At 51.5% G+C, this 15,202-nt stretch overlaps 1 protein-coding gene across 2 annotated transcripts in view; it reads right to left on the bottom strand.

Annotated features, from left to right (window-relative positions):
* Window positions 1-14,570, bottom strand: part of WHRN (whirlin) — a 45,182-nt gene extending 30,612 nt beyond the window's left edge. The window contains exons 1-2 of one of the 2 annotated variants that reach the window (XM_065035974.1): window positions 13,849-14,570; window positions 289-504 (exon numbers count right to left, since the gene is read on the bottom strand). In XM_065035974.1, the coding sequence (XP_064892046.1) occupies window positions 289-504; window positions 13,849-14,448 (816 nt within the window). In that variant the 5' untranslated portion in view covers window positions 14,449-14,570. The remainder of the gene's footprint in view (window positions 1-288; window positions 505-13,848) is intronic. The other variant, XM_065035973.1, reaches the window with a different exon arrangement.
* Window positions 14,571-15,202: the final 632 nt, after the last annotated feature.

Below are 15,202 nucleotides of genomic sequence, written 5' to 3'. Positions count from 1 at the left end.
TGGCAGGACCCTCATAACCAGACAAGCTTCATCTGTCTCCAGCTCAGGTTCTACTTGCGCCAAGTGGGAACAACGCCAACCCATCCTGTCCTGTAGGATTCCTCAGGGGAGACGAAGAGAGAGCTACAGACCTAAGGAGAAAACCAGGATGCAGAGTATCCCAGAGACAGACTATCCCAAGGGAGGCCAGAATCACATGAATGAAAAGCAAAAAGGGAACAAGGAGGCTTGGTACCTACAGGTAACCGCAGACAGGTCCCTGTGGCTGTGGCTGTCCCCCTTGCTCACCTTTTTCTCATCTCCCTCTTGCAGGAGCTGGAGGTGGCTCCTCTTCTCGCTGTCCTTGCGGAGGGAGCTGTTCTGGTGGTGGGGCAGTCCTGTCGGCGGGGACACGCTCCGGCCCTGCGGGTCCACCCAGGTGTAGATGTGGTTGGTGACATAACCCCCAGGGATGCGTCCCACCGAATGTACAGACAGGTTCAGCTTCTTGCAGCCTTTCAGCACCTGGAAGACAGACCAAGGAGGGAGTTAATGCCTAAGGAGGGGGAAGGACAATCTTCCCTGGGACTCTAGGGTGACACGGCTTCGATCTTCCTTGAGGTTGAAAGATGTCAAGCTACTCTGCAACCACCAGCTGAATGAATGAGCTACACAAACTAGTGAAAGAAGTGGGATTTCTTCTGTTCTGTCTTGAATAACAACAGTGTTATGGCGAAGCTGCTGCTGACAGCGAAAACATGCTCATCCCAACAGCCAGGGAAAGAGCCAGATGAAGGAGAGTATGGGAGGCAAGGTGGGTAGTGACATGGCCAGAGGAACCTCAGTGTGGGCTGAACCTGAGACTGAGCCGCTTCTGCAGCCTTGGAGAGGAGTCGGAGCAGGACAGGGATCAATGCTGGAGGACAACAGCACTGCTGGTCCCCTCAGCTCACCCCGAGCTCTGCCACAGGAAACGCTCCACAATGCTCCCAGAAATTCAGCCTCTGTTGCCATTTCATTACCAGCTGCTTCCCCAGCACAAGTAGTCAATTAATGAGTACAAGAGTTAATAAATATATACATAGATTTGAAACAGCATGCACCGAGATGACCTTGCGATCCAGATAAGCCCATTTGCAATTGTTCCTCCATTCCTCCAGCCTCCACTGTGAGAAGCTGACATAAGCTTTATAATAAATTTAAATCAACATATAGGAGCTCTCTCTCGGGACAGCTGTACATGCTGATCCCTTCTGAGGCCTCAGGAACATCAGTGCTCCAGATCTGCTCTCAGAAAGGAGATGCTTTGGGTTCTGTATTTTTCCCCACATATATACATCCTTTTGATGAGCTGCTCCTGCACGGTCTCCTCTCCCCACTGAGCAGAGAAGCTCCCGAGCGAAGCTCGTGACCGGGAAGAACTAATACCAGCAGCTCTTCGATAAAGAGTAATATCGCCAGTAATACTGGGCTGGCCGAGTCCCAGCTCTGACCTGGCAACGCTTCTGTCCTTCCCTGCCAGAGCCAGAGAGAATCCAGCTCGCCAATTCCCAGTTCAGCATCTCCATCACATACAGTAATTTGGCTGCAACTTTGTCACATGCTCCCAAGGTCATCACGTGCCTGGAGAGCTTAAACGAGAACTGCGAAACCAACAGCCCCATCAGAACAACCGCAGAGCACTTTGACATTCTGGGCTGCTCACTAACTCTGGTCCGTGTCCTCTCAAACCCATCCTCTGTAGGCATGTGGAACCCAGCCTGGCCAGCAGACAGGAGAGGTGCTCACCACACTCCAGTCTTGCTGGCATCAGCCCAAGTGCCACTGGGACAATGGAGCTATTCCCGAGCCCCCCGTCCACACCTGGGTACCACTCAAAGGGACACCACCGCGCAGGTGCCCAGCCACGCCTCAGGGCACAGTTCAGCTTCCCAAGCCAAAGCCCCTTCATCAGCTGCCACACCGACACACTCAGGATGATCTGAACTCCACAGCAATGAGCTGGGGGTGGCAGGGGGGCTTCTCATCTACTCTAGACCTACCAGCACAGAGTGACCCCTATTGTTTCTGTGGGGGCTGTACCCCATCTCAATCTCTTCCCCTGCTCCCTGCATTTGCTGCCACCCCATTCCCACAGCGGTCTTTTTGGGACTGACGCAGGGATCCCATCTCCTCCCTTCCTCAAAGCATTCAACCTGGCAGGGGAGGGGGGACCAAGAATAACCTCTGGGAGAAGGGACACCAGGAGAAGTGACAGGGACTCCCGCTCTACGCTGGGAACAGGGCAGTGGTCGTTGCTCAAGGTGGCAGCAAGCAGAGCACTGGCTGTTCCCATCCTACCTCAGCTAAATGTCACCCCCTGAAAGCACAGGAACAGCAGCAGAGCCATTCTCTGGAGGCACGGGAAAATTTCCAGGGATGAGAGGCCAGAGATTTACAAGGGACTTTTTATGTCCCCCTGCAGCTCCCTTGACAAGGCCACCAGGAGATGGGATCTCAGTCAGAGGGAGATGTTTTATGCATGAAGGTGACAGCAGCGAACCGGGAGGCCAGGAGAGCAGCCGCCTGGCTCAAGACACCAGCCTCAGCACAAGAGGAGGGAGGGAAGCCGGGGGTGCCCATCGGGACATTGCTGGTGACAGCCTCTCCCAGCAGAAGGCTGGTGACACTCTGTATAGTCCTTTATACATTTACGGAGGCTTCTCGAGGACTCAGCAAGTGAAGCAGTTTCCTGCCCAGCGCAGTGTTTCTCCTCTGACATCCACACACCAAACTAGAATTTAACAAAGCACTTGGCTTGCAGAGCTGCAAAGCGATGAGGCACCAGGTGAGCCAAACAGGAGAAGCTTCCATCATACATCCAAATAGAGACAAGAATCACTATCTGCAGCTGTGGTGAGTTTCAAGCAAGCAGAGCTACTCTCCATCTCCCTGCCGTGGAAGAAACACTGATGTTTCCCGCTCTGTGGTTTTGTTTCTGGCTTTACCAAGGCTGGTGCATCTGTTCATCCTCTGGTTTGTAGGAATGCCCCTCCTGGCATCTGGGAAGAAGTCTGTTGCCTTTGAGAGAAAGAGGAAAAACGGTGGTCCCAGTGGTATTAGAGGAGATCTCTGGAACAGGAGAAGTGGTGCAGTGCTCTGGTGGGAACACACTGGGTCAGCAGCCCATGCAGAGGGACCATCACTCACAGCCCGTGACTCATCCTGCACACAAAACCAATCCCATGCTGACCTGGGGGGCTTCACCCCTGTCCCCACTGAGCCCCCAGCTCAGCCACGGGGACCCCCAGCACATCTGCCATGCCAGCAGGGCCAACCACTTCCACTGGTGTGTTTTTCCTACTTATCATCCCTGTGCTTTGACAAGCTGTAGCCTTTAGATTGGGAGCCAAAAACCCTCCAGCTGTTACAGATCCTGACATAATAAGTGCCTCAGTTTCCATGTATTGAGGCTGACAAATCATCTGCTTTTGGAAATAAGGCTGAGACAACTCCAACAGCAAGTCCCCTCCAGAGCTCGTTCATCTGGATGTTCCACCCAGGCACAGAAGACAGACCCAGGATGACTTTCTCACCAAGCCTGGGGCATGAGGCAGGTGCCCTCCGCAGCTGCTCCCCACTCCACCCCATTTCACCCCTTCTGCTCTGCTAATGCACATTTCCACCAGGCTCTCCACAGCTTTCGGAGTCTGGAGAAAACAAGGTTGATTTGACATCCCAAATAAGTTGGCAGGTAATTTTCTCATCCACTGAGCATGATCATCCAGCACCTTTGGAAAGTTAGCAGCACATGATAACTACTCTCTCCTGCCAGCTGTTCTTCAGGTCATTACAAAGTGCTTTGGGAGAAGCCTCCCTCCAAAGGATGCTCTAGCCTCCTATGAGGAATCCAAGCGACCACCCAGAGGAGCATTTGCCATAAATTTCTTAACACCATCTTGGTTCTGACAGTTTTTATTGCTACATCACTGGGATACAGAGTAGATTTAATGGGGTCATTTATGCCTGCGACTAAGGTAATGAGGTGCAGCCTACTGCTGCACTACCGCTGGGCCAGGATCTTACCGCCTGCTTTCCAAGCGATGCAAGGCCAAGCTTTGTAAGCCTGAGGGCTGCAGGGGGCTTTGGGCAGCCCAACTCCCCTCCAGCTGTAGCTGAGGTACCCAAGGAATCCACTTCAGAATGAGAACTGAGGTACAAGCCTTGCATCTAATAGAAGAAAGTGCTTTGAGCATAGAGGTGCTGCAAAAATGGAAATCATTAATAGCCGTGAGGCAGTGGGAGCCTCTGCAAGCTCTTGGGGACACCAGCGCTAGGGGACAATGACAACTGTGTTAGAAATAGGCGACTCAGCAGCTCGGGCAGGATGCAGTGGCCAAGGATGCAGCGGCAAAGCCATTTGTCACAGGGGAGGAGGTGGCCATCAAGGACCATTTCTACTGCAGAAGGCAGGACCCATTTTCTAACTGGTCTCCCTGAACATCAAGCGATCAGCAGGAATCATTACCCAGCCCTATCACATCAGCTTCTCCCGCACTGTGCATCCACCATGGACCCTTGGAATGTATTTGCAGAGGGTCCCAAAGCCCACTTGAGCACAGGCTTTCAGCCAGCTGCACTGTCCCCTTGGTTAAGAGGGTTTTGTGACAGGTCTTCACCGCTGTCCCCTCCTCCCTCGCAAGCCTCCAGGCTGCTGGTCCCTGCGCTCATTGAGCGCTTTGCCTCTCCCAGTGAGGTGTCACAGCGTCAGCGAGCTGGCACGAGTCCACTGACCTCGATTTTGCTGTCAGCCCTATTCATAAAGCAACAACAGCAAGCGAGAGGGCCAGCACCTGCCCACACGAACAATACACTTCCCATGAAGCAGGTCACCCCAGCTCCCTGGGACAAAAGGACAAGCTCTTCAAGGCAGTTTTTATCTAACCTAAAAAGCATGGGGGCCATGGAGAGAAAGGATGGGGATACTACAAGAACTTCTTCCTCACAGACATGCAAGTTGTCTCGTGTTCAATGCCTGAAGAGATATCACCACAAAACCAACCAAAAAATTCATCCCACAAGCTTTTTGGTAAAGCGGATTATTTGATGGGCACACTGAACACAACCTATTTGCAGCAGACGACTAAATAAAATTATTCCACCTCCTTAATCCCCTCTGCAGAATTCAGGCAGCACAGACTGTGTCTCCATTTCTTTTCTCAAGCCATTTCAGGGACTTGATACACGTTTTTCAGTGCTGCTGTGTTTTGCTCCAGACTCAGATGAAATTTGGCTTTGCCCCATTCATAATGCATTTGAAGACTGTGATAGGAAAGGTTTAACACTGGCACCACAGTGTGCAAGCACACCTGCTAGAAGACAAACTTAAGGAAATAATTTAGTTGAATTTGGGGATCAGTGCCAAAACATTTAGCAGGGAAACAGTCACCAACTGCCTAGAAATGTTATTAGAAGTGGCAAGTGCCAGAGATAGGCAGATTGATTCCAGGAGGCCACTGATCCCCTGACAACACACTATTTAATTATCTATTGAGTCCTCCGAGAGTGAAGTAGGTTATTTAAAATAATCAAAAATGGGAAACACACATCTCACGTACCCACACTTCGCACCTTTTTAAACAACAAAATAAGCCAAACCGACACACAATGCAGCGTGTTCTTTGCTACGATCAAGACTGACGGCTGCCGCCCCTCCCTGACACCCACCCGTGCCAGGTCACTCTCGCCCAGCACGTCTTGCATTACTGAAGGTTCTCCTCTCCCGCCTTCCAAATTTTCCCCTTGTTCTTTCCACTTCTCGAGGGCGACGAAAGGTTGAAGGCTGCGTAAAAGCATCTCCCCCGCCTTCAAACCCCACCCCCCTTGTAGGAATGCAGATGTCAGAAATCAATGACAATTAATCACCAGTATTCTTCTGACAGCCTGAATAAAATATGCGTCTCGTACGGATACAGCCCACTCACCTTCGCCACTAATGAAATGAGCAATCTATTCCAATTCATTCCGTTAGTGGGTAGATCACAGTTTGATACAAGAAGCATTAAGTATGAGCCATCCTCCCCCTTGCTGCAGACGCAAGCTGCTTTCTTCTGGCAATAAGAGACTCGCCAGAGCTGTTTGGCTCCTTGGGCAGCTCAAATAATGGGCAGCCAAGCGCTTGCTCCATTTGCGAGCTCCAAAGGTCAGTGCGGAGGTTATCAATCATCGAAGTACCACGCAATTTCGCACCAAGTCCCAAAAAAGTAAGGCATGGGCTTTTAAAAAATAGCTGCGAGGGGGAAAGAAATGCAGAGATACCACAGGAGGGAGGCAGAGGGAGCTTTTACAGCATGTTCCAACACCGTGGAGGGAACAATTTGCAGAAGTTTGTCTAACCGCTATTTCCTGCCCTGTCCTGGGGTGACACAGGTGGACTCGGGCAGTTTTAAGCTGGTGGGCTCAGCTAGAATGAGCAAAGCCATCTCAGTGGCAGTAGGAATGACAAGAGTCCCTATGTCTACGGAGCAGGGGGCTGCAGGGGCAGCACTGCCAGAGCTTCCGCAGAACCACCGATTGAGCCACATCAGCTAAATGGTTTCTCTGCAGGTGGAAAGGCCAGAGCAGAAGACAACAGACAGACAGACCGCCTGCCTGCCTGCCCCCAAAGCCTTGCTCCAGAGATCCACTGCAGGCAGGACAAATATAAGACTATTACAGCTCCCACTACACACCTTGGTTAAGGCCAAGTTTGCCAGATGACATGCAAACACACAGGGAGAGGTTGTCCCCTGCCCAAGACTTCAGCCGTAAATAAGATGCTTCAGATCAAGTATATCCTCCCCCCATCTACAGACGAAGAGCAGGGAACTGCTTCTGTGCAGAGGAACTGGGAGATGCGTCTGCGCTGACGTACACAAACAGTTCATCCCTGTGCTGCTGGGGAACGCGGAAAACTGGTCCAGGAAAACAGCGACACAGAGGCAGGTGGGGAGAAGGGGATCGGAGGACGGCTGGAGGGGAGAGGAGGGGCCACAGATAGAGTGCTGGGCAAGAGGAACCAGAGAAGGACACAGTAGGTAACAGCACAGGAGATGGAGGGTGTGAAATGGCCTGTCAGGAAGATAAAAGGCAATTACAGGAGGCACAGTCCAACTTCCCCACCTCTGCCAAGGCAAAGGTGACAGCACTTTGGTTTTCAAGTGGTGGCGTTTATGCAAATAAATGCAAATTGATGCATAATTGTGGTGATTGCACACATTTAGCCCCAAGGCACCAGGAAGCCCACGACCCTTTCACCTGGAAAGGTCAAATGCAACCTTAGCTCCAGGGCTTCTCCCTCACCCCTCCAATGACTGACACCCCCATCCCTGCTCACAGACAACAGAGCTGTCATCTCAAAGGTGGTCACTGCCCTGTGCATCCCTCAGGCAAGTCCAGGACAATGTAGAAAAACAGCAGAAAACTCTACAAAGCTTTATTTCAATGCCAGCCTGGAAAGCTGTTTGGGTGCTTCCTGGGGTGAGAGGGAGCACGAGGGGAATCCCTTCCTCTTGTCTTCTCATTCCACTCCACACAAAGTGATGCTGAAAAATATCACGACAGCCAACAACAAACTCATATTGTCTAGATATAGTTTTTTCCACCAAATAACTAACCAACTTTGAAATGATCAACTGGGGGAAATGAGCCAGACACCTGATGATGCACCAAGGATGCACTGTCAGTGTCTTCACAAATCGGGGGCCTTTCCAGCCTCCCCTGCAGCACTTCCCACCCTGAAAGTGACAGACACATTTTCTGAGTCCAGCAGTGGGAAGGTGGCAGGAAAAGAGCTTCTCCAGGCTGCCCAGGTCTCTGCTTCACTTGTATTTACTTACTAAGCACTTGGTGGTCCGTGACAGGGAGAATTCACAGAGCACCCAGTCAAATGAAACTAAGCCAAATCATTTTAGCAGATGCATTGTCAGTTCAGGCAAGGGGATTTAGAGCTGAATAATTCTCTGAGCAGACGTGGCATTGAGGAAGATGTCAAGAAAATCCATCATCTTCCCTAAGGACAGAGGAACCGAGCAAAAGAATTTTAACTCACCAGCTAAGCTGCACACTAATGCTTTTGTTTCCTTCTAATGGGCACAGGAAGGAAAGACAGGCTTTTCTGCTTTGGGTTATCTTACCAATTTCCCTACAGAGACAAAACTGTTTATTTACAAGGAGCCTACTAAATAATATTTATGCTTCAAGAACTCAAGAATGCCCTAACAGTACTAACCCTGATGAAAAAGCCAATACCCATTTCGAGTACTATCATCCTTGCATTATGGGGAGAAGAGATATTAAGGACTTCATTCTAATCTCTCACATCAGCATAATGTCATTTGATTTCATTAGAGCTGATTGTGATTTTCTAGTGTAGTGAAGGGAAGCAGATGACTAAGTAACTTGCCCACTGAGGGCTATCAATGGCAAAGCAGGAAATATAACCTGCTCCTAACTCCAGTGCAACAGCTAAAGCCACGTTACCACAGGTGCTCTCTGTGTGTGCAAGTTCACCCCTCTCCAAGCTGCACATGGTATTAATTTGATCAGCTCAGAGGAGCTGACGGTGACAACGGCCATCGCCTCTCGGTCCATGTTGGGCCAACCGAACCGGCTGAGGTCCAGCGCTCGGGTCTGCTCCACCGGTGCCATCCGATCCGTCTGTGAAACCAGGAATGCCACTTGACAGACCTAAAAACTAATTTAAAATGCAGATACCTTCAAGTTCAAGAGTTTTCCCCTCCCCTTTTCCTAGAGGAAGATCCTGGTGACTTTACACTTGCCACCCTCAGTCTCTGAGCTCAGCTGGCTACACAAGTTAAAATGGAAACTCTTTGCAAGACAGAAAAGCAGAGCAGGAACCTGTGGTATCAACAGCACCTGCATTTTAAGCTGTAGGTGCTTTTTTTGTACGCAGTTCTTGGGTATTTTTGTTTTTAAGCAGAACAGAGTCCAAGGAATAGGTTACTGCTCCAACTATTGGGGTAGATGCTGGTCACATCCTTCTCTTCCGTGCTCCAGCTCCCTGAGATCCCTTGGGAAGGCGAGAGGTTTGTAGCATCTGGATCAGCCACTGACTTCTAAAAATACACAGACAAACAGAGAAGCAAGCAGGCATTTAAAGGAACAAGGCTGACATCCATGCGGGATCAGGGGATCGATGTATTGCTTTCATTCGTTCATCCCAGTCACGATCGGGTGTGATGGTCCACAACTCCATGTACTTGGAAGGGTTAAAAACCAACCAAAGAACCAAGCTGTACTCCATCCTGCCAGCTGCAGCAGCGCCTGTACAGTACAGTGCTTACTGACTACAGCAAGGAAGCAGTCTCAGACAATGATAATCAATTAATTGGGCATCACAAGAAAGAATGAATGAGATTTGCTTTCTTCTAAGTTGCCTGGAAGGTAAAATTTCTCTAAATATGCTTCCAAGGCCCAAGGCTGCACATATCTCTGGTCTTTTAGCAATATCACAAGTGCCCCCCAAGAACTAGCAGCTGTAGTCTGTTCTACCTCGTATGAAAAGCTACAGTCTCTGAAAAGATCACCTTGTTTGCCATCATGAAAGTCCAAATGAATGGAACATAAAAGGAGTTTTAACCTCCTTTTAAATTATTTGTCAATGTCCGCTTGACACTATCAGTGTAGGAGATGGAAAAGCTGGTTTGGAAGGAGCCTTCCCAGAGAGCTGCTGCAGGAGCATCACAGGAGGGACAGCCGGCAGAGACCTTCGTCTTGTCCTTCATCTGCCTCATCACAAGCCTTCCCCTGGCCCCACCGCGCCGGCAGCAGAACCCACAGCTTGTCCCCAAAGCCACTCAGAAGGACCCAAGACTTGAACTACCCCAGCTCCTTCAGAATAAACCCGATGCGAGTCCATTGACTCTGGCGAAGCTACCACAGATTTACACCAGGATGAAAGAATTGTGTTTCCTAAGACCAATGCATACCAATTAGTCTAGTTTTGGTGATTTTGATGAGGCTCATCCAGATTTACCCAGCTGTCAGCAGGAACAAAAAGACACGGCAGGGCAAATGATGGCATAGGTGCAGCTCTTCTGAAGTTGGTGTAGCTCATTAAGCCAAATCCTCAAACAGGAACGATCCAGAGTCATGATACTTCACACTTTCTCTTCTCCTTAAATGATTTAAAGGGCATAAAAACCTAATGCAACGCAACCAAAGTAGGGGGTGTGGGGGGAAAGGGAGTGCGAGTTTCATGCAAACCCCAGAGTAGGGGAGAAATACCTCCCTGTGTAACGTTTTGATGGTTTAAAACCACAAGCTCCTCAATTTTAACCACTCTGGAGAAAATATTACAGCTTATAAATTCAGCCCAACTGCTACAATATGAACCATCTACTATATAGCAAGGCTGGTGAAAGCTAAGCGAGCTCTAAAAATATGACAGACAACACGAACTTCTCCACTTACACCATAATTCAAATTACAGTGATCTTTTGCAGAAGTGCACTCTTGAATGCCAGAATGATAGAGCTATAATTGTAATGGAGTAATTTAATTTTGATTTGGATGAAATATGGAACACAAAGCAGACAAAGCATAAAGCTCTGCTATTCATATGAAGGTAAAGAAGCTGGTCATTAAGTGAAATGATTTGGAGTGCTTAGGTAATCTTGTCATTTAAGTCAGAATTCCACTTTCTAATCTGATTTCCACTAAAATATCTACAAACCCCATTGCACTGGTCACAGGTCACCAGTCAGTTTTCAGCTGTGACAGCGTGTAGCTTATTACTTTTGTCTTCTTTGCCCATTCTCGTGGCAGTTTTCATTGAGTGCCACGATCCCACTTTTGGTACGGCACAGCTCTGAACAACGCCGGAAAATACAAGGTAGGAGATAGAAATTGCTGGAGTGCTGGAAAACAGCTGGGTCACTCCTGCATGGCCAGACATGCATGAAAATACAGCAACCGAGCTATCATGATTTGTTAAATGAATGCAGTAGCTGTGCGAATGCTTTTACAAGATCGCAAAACCAAGTTTAGGCCATGTGTGTATTCTCTGCTCCATCCAAACAGCTGCCTCACTGCCCGTAGTCACAGCCGGGCACCCCTAAGCACCCCGACAGACAGAAAGTTGATTTCTGGTTCAGTAAGTTTGTCATCTCGCCCCGGAGAGCGTGATGTGCCAGCAGTGGAAGAGCCTTCCTGATCTCCACAGTTGTTTTATACCCTGAAGAACAAGCTTTGACAACTTCTCTCACAACAACATCGTTCTGCATATTATGAATAATAGCGCTGCCCTAGACAGACAGTTCCTTGCTGCAGGACAGGCGGGATGGAAGCGCAGCACAGGAACGTGCTCCCTCACAGACAGATGGAGAGCCAGACCATCGCTGCACGCACAGAACGGGAGCTGTGCCTTCATCAGACAGATGAGAGAGCTCGGCACATCTCCTCCACTAAGGCAGGCAGGCAGCGTTCGGGAAATCGAGCTACACAGCGTGGTTTTGTATTAAGAAAGCCTCCCTCTGCTCACCTTTTTCCCCCCCTCTCTGTATTTGATCCTGAGCACGGTGTACGCATAAATTCCATGAACAAACCCAGCTCTGGTTCAAGCCTGTATCCAATATTTCTCTTTCCCATGATCCACTACAGAGCAGAGGAACAGACACAAGCGAGGATGTTGGGACACAGGGAGGTTTAGTCTGCTTGAGGAGACCAGAGCACAGCCAGAGCCCTTCACAGAGCTGTTAACATGTCAAGACAGCCCGAGATCCTGAGTTTCAAGGAGAAGCAGAGAATACGGGGTCAAGTCACCCTGTCCATCATTGCCTCTTATCCCTGAAGCTTTGACACCCTGCACGACGGCCAAAACATGGTCTGACGTGTTTGTATCTTAACCCCAGAGAAATTCTCCTTTAGCATCACTAAATGCAATCTGCCCTTCATTCCCCTGCTCCCAAGTGTGGTGTGCAAGGACAAATTAGCACTTGCTTAACTTTGAAAGCCTCCAGGGGAACTATTACAGCCGTAGGGTAAATCACTCTATGACTCTTCCCAAGGAAATAAGTGTTTCTACCACCACTACATGGGTCACGAAACCCTCCCCAGATGTAACACAAGTGCAGGAGCTCTCAAAGATGCCAGGACAGCTGGGCGAATGATGAAACTGTTGTTTAAAGGGGTTCAGCTCACAGGCTGACAATTTCCAAGATTCTCTTTCATTATTAAGATCACACTAGCAAAATATAGCTCTTGTTCACAGAACAACCCCTTGGCAAACTGCATCCTACGGGAATTATTTCTGTGCAGGAAGCATTTAGTTTCACTCAATAGTGTCTCAAAGCCATCGTGTACATTATATCAGAGAACAAACAGAAAGTGATGTGAATTACCCAGCAGAGCAGGTTGAATTAGAGATGAAGTCACTTAACAGACCAGAGCATTTCTGACACCTGGTTTCTATCCATAGCCAAAATACAGGGTGGGTTTTTTTGTTTGTTTGTTTTAAATCTTCAGGGTAAAAATTGCAGACTAACTTTCAAAAGCTTACACTGCTGTTGTTCTATCATTAGGAACAACAAAAGAGAAATGCCTACAAATCTTTTATCTGCTCTCATGATTAGTAGGGACTCAATTCCAGCCTGGAAGACGTGCCTTTGCTTGGGGCACAGATTTAAAGATGGGTAGGGAGCACACAGGTTGGCTGTGAAGATGCTGTTCAAAGCTGTGTAAGATTAATTCACTGTCGGAGGAACACGCCACATGAAGCAGTCTGTAAACAGGAGTGCTTCAGTTTATTCTCGAAGAATTAACACACAAACAACTGCAAAACAGTCTTGCCACCCCAGATCCCTGTTCTCCATGTACTGCATACAAATTGCTGCTCTAAAAGTCGATTCTCTGCACTGCTGTCCCATGCTGTCCCTCCTGAGCTGAGCCCACTAGCCACAAGATCATCCCCGTGAACGATCTGTGTCACTCAAACATGGACGTTGCCTCAAAACACGGAGTTTCAAGCAAAAATCCTGCAGTTTATGGGGCTCCCGTGCTCAGCATTACATGAAAGCTTTCATTGATAGCATCCCTGCTGGCATGCGCTACAACAGGTCTCTGGGGCATATGGAAAGGTGTAGTGCTGCAGGAAAAGCTGGGGGCACTTCAGTTGTGTAACTGTTCTCTTTCTCCCCCTGACACAGCCAGAGGGGATCTGGGATCTGCTCTTGCTTTGGACACTCTGCAGTCCTGCAGTGGGTGTTCTGCTTCTCCGTGCCTCGGTTTCCCCACCTTTGGGAGGTGAAAACATGGTACAGCAGCTAGAGTACATGCCTTAAACCCGGCTCAAGCAGATCTCTAACTTCCACAAGACTCCCAGACTGAAAGGGAGACACAAACAACATCGTTATGTTTCAGAGACGTTGCAATAAAGAAAAGTATCTCTCGGCTCCGAGGGGACAAACCTGCCGTGCCAGAAACTGCAGACGATGCCAGGCTGACCCCCAGCAGCCTGTTCCCGCCCGTGCTATCAGCAGGAACCGTTATTTTCACCGTAAACTTCCCGGTTGGGCTTCACCCACGGCTGGTGCCCGCACGGCGGCGGGACGAGCCCGATGTCTCCGGCACGATGCGAACCCGGCGCCGCTCCGCTCCGCGCAGCCCAGGGGCTGCAGGTTCCCACCGCCACGTCCCGGAGAGCCGGGGGGGAACCGGGACGGAGCAGCGAGCGAAGCCGGGGATGGGGGTGAGGCTGGACGGGGCGCACAGAGACAACGCTCGGGGAAAGCAGCGGGGCGGGGGGACACGCACAGCCGGCAGCTCCGGGAGGGGCAGAGCGGGATGAAGCGAAGCCCGGGACGGGGGGCACAGCAGCCGGAGCCCCCTTACCTTGACCGCCTCGGCGTGGGTCACCCTGTCCAAGGACTTGCCGTTGACACCCAGGATCTGATCACCGACGCGCAGCCCCTCCCGCTCGGCCAGCGAGCCCGGCTCCACCAGGGACACGTAGATCCCCACGCCGTGCTCGGCCCCTCCGCGGATGCTGAAGCCCAGGCCCTCGTGGGCCTTGCTCCGCCGCAGGGTCACCTGCCGCAGCTCCCCGGGGACCACGGGCGGCGGGGCGGGGGCCGGCGGGGGGCGGCCAGGCGGCGGCAGGTAGGGCCCCTCGGCCGTGTACTGGTCGAAGAGCAGCTGGTCGGAGCGCGGCAGGACGAGGCGGAGCAGCGGCAGGAGCTGGCGGCGCCGGGGCCCGTCGAGGAGGGCGCGGAGGGAGCGCACCAGGTCGTAGACGTTGCGGCGGCCGTGGTAAGCGTTGAGGCAGAGGATGAAGCGCTCCCGCTCCGCCTCGCTCAGCAGCGCCGTCAGCGCCTGGTGCAGCCGCCGCACGTTGGCGGACAGCGGCCGCGGCACCGGTCCCGCCGCCGAGCCCAGGGAGCCCGACGACGAGGAGGACGAGTGCACCGACACGCCGTCCAGCTCCGCGCTCATGGCGCCGGGCGGGACCAGACGGGACCGGCCCGAAGCGGGAGCGGAGCCCGGACCCTGCCGCCCCGCTCCAACTGCCGCCCCGCTCCACCTGCCGCCCGCTCGCCGGCGCCTCACGGCGGCTCCCCAGGAAGTGACGTGTCCGCCGTTGCCGGGAGACGGGTTATACAGAGCGGCCCCAGCGGCGGGACCGCGCCCCCCCCTCACACCCCCGGCCCGCCCAGCGCCCCGCCCCCGCGGCAATTAGCGCGGCCGCTCATTAGCGGGGGACACGCGGTGTGACAGGGCGGGATCAGCCCTGCCCCGGGACCGCCCACCCGCCCGGGCTGAGGCCGGAGCGCAGCTCATCTCAGGGATGAGCTGCGCAGGGACAGTGGCACCTGGGCCGGGCACGGGATGAGGAACGGCAGGTGGGGGCGGACAGCAGGGACACAAAGTCACTGAATCTTTCTGGTTGGAAAAGACCCTTAACATCATCAAGTCCAACCCTTATTCCAACCCTGTCACTAACCCATGTCCCTGAGAACCTCGTCTCCGTGCCTGTTCAACCCCTCCAGGGATGGTGACTCCAGCACTGCCCTGGGCAGCCTGTTCCAATGCCCCACAGCCCTTTGGGGAAGAAATTGTTCCCAATATCCAACCTCAACCTCCCCTGGCACAACTTGAAGCCATTTCCTCTCATCCTATCACTTGTTCCTTGGGAGAAGAGACCAACAGCTACCATACTACAACCTCCTTCCAGGTAGTTGTAGAGCCC

This window comes from Columba livia, chromosome 19 (assembly GCF_036013475.1).
Source record: "Columba livia isolate bColLiv1 breed racing homer chromosome 19, bColLiv1.pat.W.v2, whole genome shotgun sequence".
NCBI classification, from domain to species: domain Eukaryota; kingdom Metazoa; phylum Chordata; class Aves; order Columbiformes; family Columbidae; genus Columba; species Columba livia.
Note: the sequence above shows the minus strand (reverse complement) of the source record. Positions and strands in the feature narration are given on the sequence as shown.